Genomic DNA, 17835 nt, shown 5'->3' with positions numbered 1-17835 from the left:
ATTTAAATACCTTCTTATACTGGTATTTTTGAAGGGTATGAAATGTATATCTCATAATCCAGTTCGTGCTAGTTATGGTACTAAATTTATTAATCCAGTTATTACACCACTCACTGTCAGATAATTCCCCTTCATCACTTTTTTTTTTGCTTCTTATAGTTAAGGAATAATTATTTTCATTTTCATAACTGTTATTGAGAACCACATCCTCACAGTCTATGATTTTTTGAATATTATTTGGATATTTATCCATTCTAATAACTTGATTCATCAACACAAATAAACAAGAGCACTCAGCTGCACTAGTCGGTATAAAAAAATTAGATTAATAAGAGGTTATGTTTACGTTTATAATACGAAGTGACTAAAGGCACGCTAGCGTGCCGCATTCTAATTTGGTCCAGGTACGCAAACACGTCACTCATTACGTCACGCACATGTTTATGATTTGAAACGCGCTTCGGCAAATGTTATCACAAGTCCGTCTGGCCTAGTGGTAAGGCCCCTTGACAAAAAACAAAAATTCCCCGATAAACATGTGTACATTCCTGCCACCAAATATGCACTTAAAAAATAAGATAAATCACAGCAAGTCTTCGCGCGTAAATAAATAAATCGTGATTTGTAGTCGAGTATATTTAGGGGTATACCATGCGTATTATAATTACTACCTATACTACGGCCCAGAGCTGGCTCGGGCTGCACTCTAGTATGGTTAGAAATACTTAAAACTGCGTTCTTCCCTATTACTAAGTCTACTCTTTTACAGAGCTGTGCACAATAATATAGATAGTAATTGTGCCTCCGGGTACTTATTGTTAAAGAGATCGCAAACTTCGGCCTGTGTTCGAGTCTTGTCGCCATATCCTACCATCATCAAACTTTCAATTCTTTGTTTTTCAGTTAAACGCGCCATACTTTTAAACTTTGCAACGGAACTTGGCACTTACTGACATTTACGTAAAGTAATACATACTGTTTCCAGGCGATTAAATGGTGACAAGGTGTCAACAATCAAATATACAAAAAACTATGAAAAAACATGTTTGAATATGCTCAAATGATCCCAAGCAGTTTCAAATTTATTAATAATGTTAGTATTAGGTATAAGACATGGTATACAAAATATACTTAAAATTCTATGCAGAATTCAAAAATGGAATAGAAAATAGGTGTTTCCATTTAAAAAATTGAAGTTGATGGTAATGGAATGCATCATCAAAAAAATCACGTGTCGAAAATCGAATAAAAATCGACGTGTCCGAGCGTTTTTTTTTTCGAACACACTCCTGAATTTTAAATGCATTTGTTTCAATTTGCGTTTCCTCATAACCTTTCTCGCTCAAAATTTACAATCACGCAACTGAGCATAAACAGATTATCCGTTCGAATGATAAAAACAAATTTATATATTTTTTGTCACTTTCTATAACTGACTGTCAGCTACCGCTGTAGTTATGATATATTTTCTTTAATCACGGTGCAAAACTAACACCATTACTGACGATACCCTGGGTTCCATTTTGGATGAGATTGCACGGTATCTCTGTAATTTTTTAAGATATAGCTTTGCGCTTTTCGCGACCCTGTATCACGCGAATTGAAAGTGTATGTGCTTTATGTATAAGACAAAAAGGAAATGTTGTGATTACAGTTTTTAATATTAAATCTGTACCGATATATATTTATTTCAATATTTTTAAGTTTATGTTAAGTTTATGTAATATTTTGAGTGTATCTTTAAAATATTATTAAATAAATAGGTTTAAATCACGTGGTATTTTATAAAAGTTATAATTAAATGCATGTGTAAAATAATTCATGACCTACTATTAAAAAACAAACATAAATATGGATTTTTCTGATTTTTGAAGCTAAAATTTATTAAAGATTAGGTTGTGATACATTAATATATTCAGAAAAAAAATTGTAAAAATTTGACGTTAAAATATACAAGGTATCCCATTTAAAAAATACCAAGTTTGTGCTCATTCTGAAAAACAGTATTCTAAAAAAAAATTAAATACCCTACTGACTTATACAGGGTGTCCGGAAAAAGGAGGCCAATCCGCCGGCCACATAGAAAGAAAGAAGAGAAATATAAAATCGTTTTTTTTTAATAAGTCGAGTGTTTCATAAGATATTAAATTAAAATTTGGTGTGAGGGGGTATAGCAAATCCGTAAACGGATTTGCTATACCTCGCAGAGGGCGCCATCTACGGTATATTGCATGTGTTAAAAATACCAAAACTTTTTTGTACCCCTGTATAATAAAGTTCTAGTAAAAAATTCTAATTATCTAATCTTTTCTTGTAAAAAAAGTATTCTTAGTAAATGTCGACCTGAGAATCCGTTTATTCCTCTTTTTATTCTCATCTACCGTTTAATCCGTTTTATCCTCATCTACTTGCAGCAGTCGTACGAGACGGTCGTGTTTTCGTTCGTTGGCTCTGTTAGTATTGAATGTTTGTTTTGTTTTGATTTGACAGCGTGTTTTAAAAACTTTTTTGTTTAAAAATTACAACGGTGTGTTTTCCGCTATACATACGCTTCCTGATAAATTCTAGTTCCTATTATACTGTTTATGTTCCGCTAGTATAAACTTTTCCGGTGTAACTTAACGTCACCTTGTATAGCTACCATTGACTTTTTCGATATTTATTGAACTTTTAATATTGAACATTAATTGCTGTGTGTGTTTTCTAGTTAAAAAACATTTCCCGCTAACTATTTAGTTCCTGTGTTACTCTGTCTGTTGAACTATTTTTGAGTTTTTCCTGTATAAATATCTACCGTTCACTTGAGAATAATGGCTGAATTCAAGTGCGATTCCTGCCAAAAAATCGTCTCGGATAAGGAGAAATACAAACTTCGTTGCAGTGGGGAATGCCGCCGTAATTTCTGTATGGGCTGCACAGGTCTGGACCAGGTAACTACAAAGGTCCTTCATCAGCAGAAATACAACAGCATTAGATTTTTCTGCAGTGTTTGCGATTCACCAACATTAAAATATCTTCATGATAAAGTTTCGCAGCTGCAAAACTCTCAGATATCTCTAGAAAATGTCAATGGTCTGGGAACCTGTCCAAAGAAGAATAACGACCTCCAGTGTTTTCAGAGATGTACGACATTTTAAATTCTCACGACTCCAAATGGAAGAATCTCTATGACAAAATTGATGACATTCATCGCCTCCATACTGTCTCTAAAATGGACAAGAATCTCTTTTCCATTCAATCAGAGATATGAAACAGGAAATTTTCAACCTGTGATCAATTCTTATGGACAACCATGGTGAGACGGTAAAGGTACAGGTCCATGATTCTTCCAATGAAGAGTTAAAAAGTGAAGTAGTGAATCTGAGGAAAGATGTTAAACAAATGGCTCGCACCATTTAACAATTAGCTAAAGAAAAATCTAATGTTACCAACCTGTAACTAAAAGGACGATAGCGTGCCAGACTGATCATACAGAAAAACCAGACCCGGAGGTTCCGACGTCACCGAAGGACAATACAATGAACAAAGATGAATGGCATTACGTGGTTGTATCAAATATCCCACCTCCGTATACCGGAAATCAGCTTGCACACTTCATCAAAGAAAAACTGGGAACGACGGACTTTATCCGATGTTTCCCAATGCTAAAAACCAAGGACATTGCACATTCCGACTTCAAAATTGGTGTGCAGAACTTAAATCACTTAAAGCGGCTGAAGGATATTAGTATGTGGTCACCGGGCATTCTCATAAATTCATGTTTGGAAACCTCTAAAGCGTCAGTCCAAATAAATAGTACCACCTCGTCCAAATCTAAGCCTTCCCAGTCTAAGTCTAAGCCTCACTCTCCAGACAGCCATAACCTGCCACACCGCTCAGTTCCATCAACATCTGCTACAATATCCAGAGAGGTTCAATCTTTGAAAATTAGTTCTGATAGGGAGGCCATTGCTGCCTCTAAATCCCTTGCAACAGAATTATTAGAGGTTGATTTTGTCATCGATAATAATTCAGTGGCGAATAAAGCAGCAAATATGGACCCGTTGACTCCACCAATAGTGCGGCTATCAAGAGACTCAGATGCGACTGATAGTCGCTATTTATTGGCCAGACTGAGAGACCCTTCCATCTTAAAACCTCTTAGGCTATTCCTTGCCTATCTGCATGATCAACCCTCCAGTGTGTGTTTTGAAGGACATACCAACACCAGCATCCGATTGGCACTTGCATCAGAGGGACTTCCTGGTGACGTGGACTCTTTGCGGAGGCTCTACTTTCGCTACCATGATGCCTATGGTATTGGTCCAACTGAAGTTGAAGCAGATCTGTCAGCCTTCAGGTCCTTCTTCTCATCAGCTGCTACGCCTTCAAAAAATCAGAGAGAGTCATAGCAATTATTATTCTAGTGGATCTCCCGCCAGGAAAAAAATGTTTAAATAACTTGACGCGAACAGAGTATCAAGCACCCTCTGAAATACTGGACAATGGCAAGCTTAGTATTTTCTCTCTAAATATTCAGTCCTTAAGACATAAAACTAATGATTAAATCACCTACCAGAATAACTAAAACCAGCTCTAGTACAATAGATTATGTCGTATCTTCCTTTGAGCCAGATTTCGTCGATTGTACTGTCTTAAGCTCAGGTTTCTCAGACCATGAAGCAGTGAGCTATGTGACGAGCCACCCTGTACAACCATGGAAGCCACTAGCTGCTGACCCTGTGTTTTATTACAATAAAACTTTCATTGTTTATTATCGAGTTAGTCAATTGAAGTCGCTAAGACAATTAGCATGTAATTTTGTATTAATTAATTTTCAAATAAAATAATATTTTTTAAAAAGGCATTTTGGTTGTTAAGTTAGTTTAATGGCGCAGTCGGTAGGATAGTCCGTAGTTAGATCGGTTAGTGTATCGAACGTTCGTTTTAACGATTAATCGGACTATAAGAAACTTGATGAAAATTCGGTGGAGGTATCTGCAGTGAATTTATCGAAGATTGCTGAAACAAGAAGACCACTATTGGAGATTCATTGGTGATTAGATACAAATCATCTAATTACGCAAGGAGGCAGAATATTAGACTGTCCCTTATAGAAATGACCATCGCCTTTATGTAAGTACAGCTCATTAAGTTAATGTCCAATATAGATGAATTAAGCGTTGTATTGAATAATCTTAAAATCTCTTCAGTTGACTCACCATTAGGTAATAATTTAAACTTAGAAAATTTACATTTAAATACTAGGATGCCCACTTTTAAACCGAAATATTTAAATTATGTCCCGAATTTTGATGGGAACCCTAATGATCTTAACCGATATCTCGTAAACTGTGAAACTTTAATTAAGCACTTTTATGATCAAACGGATCCTAATAAATTTAAAAATGTTTATTTACTTAATTGCTTAATAGGTAAATTAATTGGAAATGCTAAAATTGTGGTAAATATTCAAAATGTAAGTACTTGGAATGATCTTAAACTAATTCTTGAAAGAAATTTTGCTGATCAAAGAGATGAGGCTTGCCTCAATCGCGACCTTGTTATGCTTAGGCAAAATTCAAATGAAAATCCCAATCAGTTTTATGATAAGGTACTGTATTTATTGAATTTACTTTGTTGATATATTGATAGTCATGAAATTACAGATGTTGCTAAAAATTTAAAACGTACAATGTACTCAGAATTAGCACTTAAAACTTTTGTATCAGGTCTTAAAGAGCCTTTAGGGACAAATATTCGGTGTATGCGGCCAAGAACCCTAGCTGAAGCTTCTCAATTTGTAAATCAAGAAAACAATAGCTTATACTTTTAGAATAATAGTAAAATTAATAAACCTCAGTATAATCAAAATTTTAATAAATCTGTACAACAACCCAACTATATCCAACCAAATTTAAATAATCATAATAATTTTAACTCAAGTACACCCCATGATCTATTTATGAGACAAAATGTTTTTCCATCTCAACCAGTTCCTATACGCCCTAGAATTTTACCTCAACGTCCTCTGCCAACAAACTCGCAAGTTTTTGGTAGACCACCCCAAAATCGAAACGTTTTTAGGCCAAATCAAATGAGAGAAAAATATCTTCCTCGACCGACGCCTATGAGCATAACTTCTAGACAGTTCTCCCATAATTCTAGAAATAATCAATCTATGCAAACTTATAACCCTAATCAATCACAACGAAATTTCCAAATTAGACAAAATCACTTTGTGCCCTCAGGCCCTCGTAATTTTATATCAGAAGAATTATATAATACTGAGACTAATCAATATTATGATGATAATTATTATTGCGATTCAAAAGAACCCACAACTTTTGATGATGAGGTTCATCAAAATAATTCCCAATTTCAGTATGAAGCATATGACGGTCAACAATAACCCGAAACTTCAGAAAATTTTACAAAACAGCCTCCAGAGCGGCAAATCCTTAGTAGCTCCTATAATAAGCTTCAATTTAATTACTACCAGTAAATTACCCTACATTATATTTCCAGAACATAATTTAACATTTTTAATTGATAGCGGTTCATCTCGATCTTTCATTAACCCTAACTTGGCAAACAAATTTTACAAAAAGGATATAATAGAAGACCTGTTTATTGTATCTCGTGGAAAAGAAATGTCAGCTCATAAATTTAGTACTTTCATACCAACATCTAGAATTTTTAACTTGTAGAACCCCGATGCGAACAAGTTATAAAAATTAAAACTTCAATCAAAAATGGTGAAATCATTATTCCATATCAAAAAATAGGAAATTGTGAAATCCCAGAAAGTCTCTAAGAATGGCATAGCCCTCACCACTATCTTAAATAGCTCTACTGGTCAAATTCTATTAGATTTTTCCGAACCCATAAAAGTTGAACCCTTTGAAAGAAAAGAATTAGAATCAATTGATTTTAACTTAATCGATAATTTTACCAATAAATCTTCTAATTTTAAACCGGAAAAACTAACCAGAACAGATCATATGAATCAAGAAGAAAAATTTGCAATTTTAAAATTATGTAAAGAATACTCTGATACTTTTTATGATGAAAATACTCCTCTTACGTTCACAAGTCAGGTAAAACACGAAATTAAAACCACAGATGAAACACCCATTTATTCGAAAACATACAGATATCCCTTTATTCACAAACAAGAAGTTGAGCCTCAAATAAAAAAGATGTTAGAGCAAAATATTATAAGACCCAGTGTATCCCCATGGTCCTCACCAATTTGGGTAGTACCAAAAAAAATCGACTCTAGCGGAAAACAAAAATGGAGATGCGTAATAGACTTCAGAAAACTGAATGAAATTACCATCGATATGCGGTATCCTCTACCCAATATAACAGATCTTCTCGATAAGCTAGGTATACTCTATTTTAGAAGTGTGTAGAGCAATAAAACCTCATTAGGTATGCAAAAGTGGTACCTGGTGATTCACCTATATTTTATGCCACTACCTTAGTTGGGTATTAGTTTCAATGTAAAATTCTTTCTTTTCGTTGATTGCAGGTAGTGCCACCCGGTTTTGGGTCAATTTATGAGTTTTGCCCATTGTTACCCACTGATAAACATTGAAAACGGTTCGCCAAAGGCATGCAACTGGGACTTGTTTTTTACCTTATAATTAATGTACTTAAATGCTATTTTATTTTAGAAAGTGACTTTTGTTTAAATGGAATAATATATTTTTTTCACAAATTTATTGAACATAATATGTAGAGTAAAACAGTTAAAAATGTCACTTTTGGATCTGGCACTTTTTGAACAGTGTATAACAATTTTAAATTATAATAGATTGTAGTCTTCTTCGTCATCTGACGAACTGTCATCACCTCTTGACATTATAATAAAGGATCGACTGTCTGATCGATGAGGTTGTCCACATGTTGTCCTCTTGCTTAATTACATGCTGGACTGCTTTTCGCCAATTCTCTGGTGTCGCCTCCGTAATGGCTTGATCAAACAGTAGCTTAACATCTTTCATTTTAAAAGTCGTGTTTTGTCTTGCTACAAATCCTTTTACCTGCGCCCATATCAGTTCTATAGGATTTAGTTCGCAATGATATGGCGGTAAGCGCAGTACAGTCATATTATATTTTTCGGCTATATCTTCCACGGCGTATTTCATGAAACGAGTTTTGTGTAAGTTTGCTATTGCCAGCAGTTCTTTTTTTATCAAATTTGCTTCAAACGCAATACCTTTTGCAGTCAGCCAATCGATAATTTCTTGCTTTCTCCAACTTGAAGTTGGCGTCTTCTCTATTCGCCGTGAATGATAGCTTGCGTTATCCATAACCACCACCGAATTAGCCGGAAGAAATTTTATCATTTCACCAAAATAGTCCTCGAAAACGTCTGAGTTCATGTCTTCATGGTAATCTCCTGTGCGAGTCGACTCAAAGGTTAGCAGACCTTCTTTTAAAAATCCCTCTTCGCTTCCAATATGTGTGATTATAAGTCTTTTTCCTTTTCCCGAAGGTACTTTAATACCCGTAGACAGGCCTTCTATGAAAGCTTGGCGAGCACTGGTTATATTTTTGTCTTGCCACATTTTTTGGACTATATAACCTTCGTTAATCCACGTCTCATCAAGATAAAAAACTTTCTTTTGCTCCCTGCGGTACTGCTTGATACTTCTCAAGTATTGTCGTCTCCAACAAACAATTTCGTCGCTCTCCAGTAAAAGTGCTTTGCGGTTATGCTTTTCCCAGGCAAAATCCATATTTTTTAAAGTTTTCCATAAAAGTTTTCTACTTATCAACGGAATACTGTCATCTCGGCCAAGCTCCATTAAAATTTTGTCTAGGGTGGGTATTTCCTTTTTAAAATAAAAAGAGTGAAATTCTTCGAATTATACATTTAGCATTTTCATCAAGGACTTTTGTAGGTCGTCCTGGCTTTTGCTTGGGAGATTCCACTTGACCTGCTACTTTTCTTTCCCGCAACAATTTGAAAATGGTGGACTTTCCAATTCCACTCATTCGAGAATATTTTTCAACAATTTCTTGCACAGTAAAACTAGGGTAATCGTGTTTTATGCAATCATGTACATTTAAAATAATAACTTTTTCACTCAGCGATAGTGGAGAATTTTTAGTACATCTTTTCGTTGGACTGAATACCTCCATTTTTTAAATATTGGGATAATAATATTGTGATTACACTACAGCGTAGCAGTGACTACTAACGTTTAAAATGTGATTTAAAAGTATTTATAGTCTGTATATATTACCTGACCCCATTTTTGCATGTTACAAAGCGTTAAAAGATAGGTACCTATACGAAAGGATTAAAAGTATTTATTTAGTATTTAATCTCTTTCAAAATAAAGGCATTTAATCCGTGAAAATTAAATTCATAAATATTATAAGTACCTGCGCCTATGAACTACCACGAAATGTAGCCAAACAGAACGGAATTCCCCAGTTTATTGCTCTATACACTTCTGAAATAGAGTATAAATGTCAATATTTTTCAACCCTCGATCTAGCGAGTGGTTTCCACCAAATTCCAATGAAGGAAAAGGACATTCCGAAAACTGCTTTCAGTTGTGAGAATGGGCACTACGAATTTCTGCGTATGCCTTTTGGCCTGAAAAATGCCCCCGCGACCTTCCAACGTCTTCGTGAAACCAATTTCAAATTACAGCTAGATAAAACCGATTTAAAAAAAAAGAAGTAGGATATTTAGGACACATTGTTACCCCTTCAGGTGTCAAACCAAACCCCGAAAAAATTAAAGCCATTAAAAATTATCCTATTCCAAAAACTAAGCAAATTAAGGGATTTTTAGGATTATTAGGCTATTACAGGAAATTCATTGATAATTTCGCTAAATTGACTAAACCTCTAACCAAATGTTTAAAAAAAGGAGCCACTATAGAAAATAACGCTGAATTTATAAATTGCTTTGAAACCTGTAAAAATCTTTTAATGAACGACCCTATTTTACAATATCCAAATTTTAACAAACCCTTTAATTTAACAACGGACGCAAGCAATATAGCATTAGGTGCTGTGCTTTCTCAAGGACCAATTGGTAATGACCTACCAATCGCATATGCATCACGTACTTTAAATGATAGTGAGGTCAATTATTCAACAATAGAAAAAGAACTTCTTTGTATTGTCTGGGCTACGAAGTACTTTAGGCCTTATCTCTACGGACGAAAATTCAACATAATTACGAATCATAAGCCTTTACAATGGTTATTCTCACTAAAGGATCCTTCATCAAAATTACTACGTTGGCGAATTAAATTAGATGAATATAATTATACAATTTATTATAAAAAGGTAACTAACTAAATACAAATGCCGACGCCCTTTCACGTGTAGAAATCCACGCCAATGATACGGATACTAATTTTAATTTAAGTAAATATATTGAGGAATTTAACCAGTCTCTTCAAAATTCCGAAAATTTAAACCCAGAAAATGAAAACCCTGACCGTGACAATATTTTAATGATTGTGCAACATGACCCTACAGAGCAATGCCCCCAAACAGACGAAGGCACTGAAAATCTTCCCGTTGAAAACACAGACGATATAGTGCAACCTGATATTCCTAATGACGATAATGCAAATGACGACACTGTTCATACCAATGCTGAACAAAATCCTATTGTAGGTATACCGATCGTTGAGACACCAGTTAATTACGGGTTAAACCAAATAATAATATCTGTGGTTTTACATTCCCCGGCAATTCCCAAAATCAAAATTTTGTTTGAAAAAAAGAAACGAATTAATTTACAAATATCCCAAAATAATTTCGATAATGATATAATAAATTTTATAAAAGATTATGTAAAGCCAGGCTTACAATATCACTTATATTTCGAAAATCCTGAATTTTTTGAACCTTTTTGTGAAGTCATCAGAAAAACGTTTAAATGGCTATCTTTAAAATTAAAGCGTTGTTTAACTAAATTAATAGATTTTACACACAAAGACGATATAAAAGAAATTATAAAAAATTATCATGAATCAAAAACAAACCATCGGGGAAACTGAAAGAAGGATTAAAGAAAAATACTATTGGCTTGATCTAAAACATTCTGTACAAACTTTTATAAATGATTGTGAAATCTGTCAACAATGTAAATATGAACGCCATCCAGTCAAAGTAAAAATGAATGTTACACCGACAGCTAATCGACCATTTGAAATTCTCCATATTGATGTTTTTACTGTTGAAAAAAATAAGTATTTAACTATAATTGATATTCTTGATATTCTGATTCTCCTTTTCAAAATATGCGCAAGCTTATCCAATTTCTACAGCCGAATCTATTGAAGTAGCTGATTGTTTATTAAATTTCTTTTCCCACCATTCTGTACCGAAACAAATAATTACCGATAATGGAACCGAATTCAAAAATTCTTTAATTTCAGAATTACTTGATATACACAAAATTAAAATCCATTTCATTTGTCCAAATCATCCTGATTCAAATGGTATGATAGAAAGATTTCATTCAACTATTTTAGAGCATATTCGAATTCTAAATACCACAGGATTTTTAAAGACACCCACTAATAAAAAAATGATTTACTCTATTCTCGCATATAATCATACGATCCACTCATCTACAAAATTTAAACCAATTGATATAGTTAATGGCCATATTACGGAAAATAGTCCTTTTGATATAAAACTTGATCAACTATTGATTAACGATTATGTCAATTCGCATAAAGAAAAAGTTAAATTGCTCTATTCCCAAATAAACGAAAAATTATATCATAATAAAGAAACAGTAATTGAAACCAGCAATAAAAATCGCGACGACCCTGAAATATTTGCACCTGATCAGCAAGCATATGTGAGAAAACATATAAGATAAAAAACCGCTAATGTTTTTAAAAAACCGACAATTCCTAAAACTACTGATAATGTTCAAAAAACGGTTTCCACAGAACTTGATAAAAAGATTCACATGAATAATTTAAAAAGACCGCGTAAGAAACTTTATTCCTTTGATAACAACGACTAGAGTTGTTTGTTTTCAATATCTTATTTCTTTTCGACTGCTCACGTTCATCGTGGGAATGCAAGGAAACGACGATATAGAAATTAGAAACCTAAGTAGCCATGCTGGCTTAATTCCAATAAATTTAGGATCTGCTAAAATTCAAGAATCGAGCTATAATCTAATACATTATTTTAACCTTAATCCGTTAATTTTAGAGATAGGACAACTAGATAAGAAAACTAATAATTTAACCTTAGTATTAGAAAATGATAAGAATTTTTATAAAAATGATTCTCTTAATCAGCTTAAAATTTTAAGTTTAATTAAAGATAAGGTAGATATAAAGCTTCATGAAATATTACCTAATGTTAGAGTAAAACGAGGTTTAATCAATGGACTAGGGTCAATATTTAAATCAATTAGTGGTAATTTAGATGCATCAGATGGAGAGCGGTATGATACGTTAATAAAACAATTAGAACAAAACCAAGAGAAACTAGCAAATAACTTGTAAAATCAATATAAAATATCTTTAAATGTTATTGATCAATTTAATATTACGTACGATAAGCAAAATTATAAATAATCAAAAAATATTGGAAAATAAAATTAATGATATTTACTCTGATTGATTTTAGGATCTGAAGGACATTATTTGGTTATCAAAGATTATTTAGATCAATTAATTAATCTATATGAAGTTATTAATTCTGTTTTACAAGATATTGAAAATTTTATCTCTTTTGCAAAAATAAATGTGATGCATCCAAGTATTATAAAAACAAAAGATTTATATCATGAGCTCCTTAAACTCGAAAAACAATTAAATAATAAAAAGTTACCTTTTGTAGTAACATTAGAAAACACATTTTTGATTCAAAAGTTTATCGATATAGAATGTTATATTTTAAATAATAAAATAACATATTTCCTAAAAATACCAATTATGCAACCTTTCACTTTTACATATTATCATTTATATTCTGCACCAATATTTAATGGGAGTCAATTTAAGGCGATTGTACCACGAAATAAATTTTTGCTTAAAAATGAGCTATACTATGCCTTCACGAGCGACCCTTGCAAGAAAGCTACCAGACAACAATATATATGCCAGAAGATGATACTTAAAGATATTACTGACGAAGCACCCTGTGAGATCCTGCTTTTGGAGAATAAAAATACTTCCACCTGCAAAAAGGTCCAAGTAGTTGCTACCAAATCCAAGATTCTGCGCATCGAAGAATCCAATCAGTTTATTGGAATTCTTCCTAATCAAGAGGTGATTAAACTCAACTGTAATAAACAAATTGAGTCAATTCGTTTAAAAGGCAGTTTCCTTTTTAACGTACCTCAAAATTGTGAAATTGTTACCAATCGAGCGAAGTTCCTGATCGATAAGCCAATTGTAAGCTTTAAATTGTAATCGTGGAACCAACTTTTGAAGAAAAATCGTCAAGTTTCAAAACCCACCTTTGGACAAACTTCATGCTATAAAACATCAAATTTTGCAAAATCCGCCCTTTTACCTAATCGAACAACAATCAATAATTGGAAGCCCTAGTTTATGGACGATATTTATTTATTTATTTATTTATTATTAATAATTGTAACTAGTTATTTCTGCTACAAGAAGTTCCTGTATACCAGATGTTCGAAAAAGTCGACCAGAACCTGCCAATGTTGGAGATGTTCAACTTCCACCCTAGCCTATGAAGTTGAATTTTAGGAGGGAGGAGTTATGTGACTAGCTACCCTGTACAACCATGGAAGCCACTAGCTGCTGACCCTGCAATTTATTACAACAAAACTGTTTCATTGTTTATTATCGAGTTAGTCAATTGAAGTCGCTAAGACAATTAGCATGTAATTTTAAATTAATTAATTTTCAAATAAAATAATATTTTTTAAAAAGGCATTTTTGTTGTTAAGTTAGTTAAATAGTGTTAACAAAGTTTTCCATAACTAAATCTAAAAGTAAAAATGTTCCACGCAAATTAGGCTGTATTATGACTGGAATATTCTTTCTGACAACGTTGATTCAGAATTCTCTAGATTTGTAAAAACGCTATCTAGTCTTTCTCACAAATCCTTTCCTTTGAGACCTCTTAAAAAGAAGGAACATAACCCCTGGTCTACCCAAGGCTTGCGTACATCTGCTAAGAACATGCGCTTATTATCTCATCTTAAGACATTTGCAGACAGCGCTTTTTTTCATGAATACGTAAGACTTTACAAAAAGATTTATCAGAGAACTTTAAAAGCCGCCAAGGATATTTACTATAATAGGAGACTGGCTAAATCTAAAAATGTGGCTAAGAAAACATGGTCGATTGTTAATGCTTTGAGAAATAAGCCTTCTTTGTCGAATACTCCACTTCATCTGAGAACCTTGCCACATTTACAAAATGATTATTTTGTAAATGTGGCAAATAATTTAATGAGTACCATAACTCCTTCCCATGGTCCACTTTCATATCTTCCCATTGCAAATGAGAATTTCCACAGCTTCTTCTTTACGCCCGTAGTGTTACCAGAGCTTTGCAGTTCAATTAGGGAAATCAAAAACAAAGGCTCTTCTGGAATTGATGGACTTACTCTCAAAATGTTTTCAAATCTGCCCGAATGTACATTATGTCATCTTATTACTCTAATTAATCAGTCTTTTCAAAAAGGTGTTTTTCCTAACTGCCTTAAGTTGGCGATAATAATTCCACTACATAAAGGAGGAGACAAAGATCAGTCTTCCAACTATCGCCCTATCGCTCTTCTTCACACACTTTCAAAAATTATTGAAAGTTTGGTTAGAAAAAGACTTCAATCATTTTTGCTAAAATATAAAATACTTACTTCCCATCAATTTGGATTTTTAAATAACAAATGCACAAATGATGCTATGTTTTCTCTTTTTAATAATGTATACTCTAGCTTAAACAACCAACACCCTACAGCAACAATTTTCTGTGATTTTTCTAAAGCCTTTGATTGTGTTAATCATGACATCTTATTAAAAAAGTTGCAATATTACGGGTTCAGAGAAGCGCCTTTTGAATGGTTTAAGTCGTATCTCAGTAACAGAAGTCAAGCTGTGAGAATTGATTCGACTATGTCTTCTTGCAAGCCAATACAAAGTGGAGTGCCTCAAGGTTCCGTACTTGGCCCTATTTTGTTTCTTATCTTCATCAATGACATTGCTAATCTAAATATTAACGGTAAAGTCTGTCTATTTGCTGATGATACTAGTTTTACCTGGAGTGATCCGGATATTTCTACACTTCATAGAACCGTATCAAGTGATTTAACTACTATCAAATCATAGTGCGACTCCTAACTCTACTAATCTCCTATGTCTCAACATTTCCAAACCTAAAATGTTGTCCTATAAAAATACCTTGCAATCTTTTGTACTTGGTAACGCAACAATCGACGAAGTTGATTCTGTAAAGTTTTTAGGGCTAACTGTTGACAACTCGTTAAAATGGGACACACCTATTGACTCTTTATCAAGAAAATTAAGTTCCGCTTGTTTTGCGTTAAGATCAATTTCTAAGGAGCTTAGCCTGTCTACTTCTAGAACAGTTTATTTTGCCCTGTTTGAATCGCACTTTCGATACGTCCTTCCATTCTGGGGTACATGTAGTGCAACTCAATTTGACCGTATTTTTAGACTACAAAAGAGAGCTTTACGTTATACACTGAGACTTAAATACAGAAGTCATTGCCAGCATTTCTTCAAAAAAATTCAAATATTAACTTTTCCATCTTTATTCATATTTGAGTCCGTTTGTCTAATACGCAAACACGGTTCAGCATCTGATAGGCCTTCCCATAGTTATCCACTTAGAAACACGGAACATGATCTATACCTGCCTACCCCACATTCAGAGTTGGTCAAAAGTTCCATATTATATAATGCAAAAAAAATGCACAATCATCTGCCATTGGAAATTAAATCCATCACATCTTTTTTTGCATTTCGTAAAGCATTAAAAGCATTCTTACTGGAGAGAGCTTTTTACACAGTTAACGATTTTTTTTTGTAATCATTGATTTGAAATTTCGGACTAGCTGATTATGTATTTTTACTATCTGTACATGTTTAGGTATACTGCTTTGTGTAGCTATTTTAGGATTTTTTATAATTTTTTACTTTTTTAAACATTTTTTACATTTTTTTTTTAACATAGAGAGATTTTTTAATGATTTTTTTTTGACATTGTATACATTAAATTGTATATTTTAATATGATATTTTTGACTTACAATTTTGAAATTGTATTAATCTGTATATATTGTAGATATTCTATTCTATTTATTTTTTTTTTTTTAAATTTTGTTTTGTTTTTCTTTTCTTTAATTGTGTTTTGTTTGTATTTTTGTGTCTTTTTTGTTTTACAGCTTTGTCTACAAATTGTAATAATTTCTTGACAATAAGGCATTGATTGATTGATTATTAGATATCTTAATTTTAAAATCTAGATACATTTTAACAAGTTAACAAAATAAACATAAATTATTTTTTCTAAATTAATGCTAAATTACTTATTATAATAAAAATCATAAAATAATAACCCTCAATTATTTGTTTTACGTGACCTCCATTTGTTTGTATACACATACCAGCCCTCTTTATAAATGAAAATCTAAGGCTTTGAAAAATATTTGGTTTCAACCTGAAATACTCTCCAGCTCCAATTATTCTTTCCTTTAAATGATCCTCGTTTAAAATCAGAACCATATACACAAAGTCTTTCATACATCCCCAGACTGGAAAATCCAAAGGTGTAAGGTCGGGTGAACGCGGTGGCCCGGAAACAGGAGCATTTCGACCCCTACTAATCCAGCGATTAGGAAATACTTGATGTAAATAGTGCCCAACATTTATAGCGAAATTAGCCGGAGCACCATCGAGTTGAAACCAAAGATTTTATCTTAAATTTAGAGGCAAATCATCAAGCAAATCGGACAGTATTTCTCGTAGAAACACCAGAAATTAATCACCAGTCAAATTACTTGGTAAAATGACAGGCCCTAAAAGAAAGTTATCCAGAACACTTGCCCACTTGATGATGTGTCTTAATTATGGCCCTAGGATTCCCTTCAGCCAATATGTGTGCGTCATGGATATTTGTCATGTCGTTTCTCGTGAACGTGGCCTCGTCAGTAAACAGAATCACCCTTATAAAATCCACATTTATATTATTGATTTCACATAACCATCTACAAAAAGCAAGTCTTGCTTCGGGATCGTCGGGTATTCGGGTGAAGATGAAATGGGTAAACTTGTTGAACTCCGTAAAATATTATGTGTCTCGGTTTTCTCAATTCTCACCCGTTCAGCCAAAACCCTAGTACTAATGTTTGGTGATTCTTAGACAATTTTTAAAATTTCTTCCTCTTGCCCTGGTTGAACCGCACAACATCAGCTGCAATTACCCTTCCGTCTTTCGCTGAAAACCAGTCTCCCTTAGGCAGTTAATCAAATTTAAAAAATATTTTCTTTTGGGATGAAATCGGTTTGGCAATGTCTGGGTATAGCGTCTAGCGGCTAAACTAGCATTGGAGTCACATTTTCCTAGTTAAGAATTGAGAGGTATTTACCGTTTACAATAATATTTGTTGAAGCGCCAATTAATTTTACCTATTTAATTTTTTGAATTGAGTGTTCTTGTAATCAACAAAGTTGGCATGTTTACTCACTGCGTAGTTCGTATTAAAAAAGCCGCGTCGTTTGAAGCTTGCCGATCCGTATCTCATCTTCATCCGTGCGCCACCCCGCCCGCAGACCGCCAAAATAAAAGATGTATTATTACAAAATAGTCAGTCTGTCTGTTGACTCGCCGATATTAA

The 17835-nt window shown here is 33.3% G+C and overlaps 1 protein-coding gene across 5 annotated transcripts in view; it reads left to right on the top strand.

Annotated features, from left to right (window-relative positions):
- Window positions 1-17835, top strand: part of LOC126738042 (vacuolar-sorting protein SNF8) — a 71993-nt gene that overhangs the window by 25619 nt on the left and 28539 nt on the right. Inside the window, exon 2 of one of the 5 annotated variants that reach the window (XM_050443209.1) lies at window positions 13637-16167. The exons of 3 other annotated variants lie outside the window; for them this stretch is intronic. In XM_050443209.1, coding sequence (XP_050299166.1) covers window positions 14154-15305 — 1152 coding nt within the window. In that variant the 5' untranslated portion in view covers window positions 13637-14153 and the 3' untranslated portion in view covers window positions 15306-16167. Of the gene's footprint in view, window positions 1-13619; window positions 16168-17835 lie in introns of those variants that run through there. One more of the 5 variants, XM_050443208.1, reaches the window with a different exon arrangement.

Source organism: Anthonomus grandis, chromosome 6 (genome assembly GCF_022605725.1).
Source record: "Anthonomus grandis grandis chromosome 6, icAntGran1.3, whole genome shotgun sequence".
NCBI lineage: Eukaryota > Metazoa > Arthropoda > Insecta > Coleoptera > Curculionidae > Anthonomus > Anthonomus grandis.
Note: the sequence above shows the minus strand (reverse complement) of the source record. Positions and strands in the feature narration are given on the sequence as shown.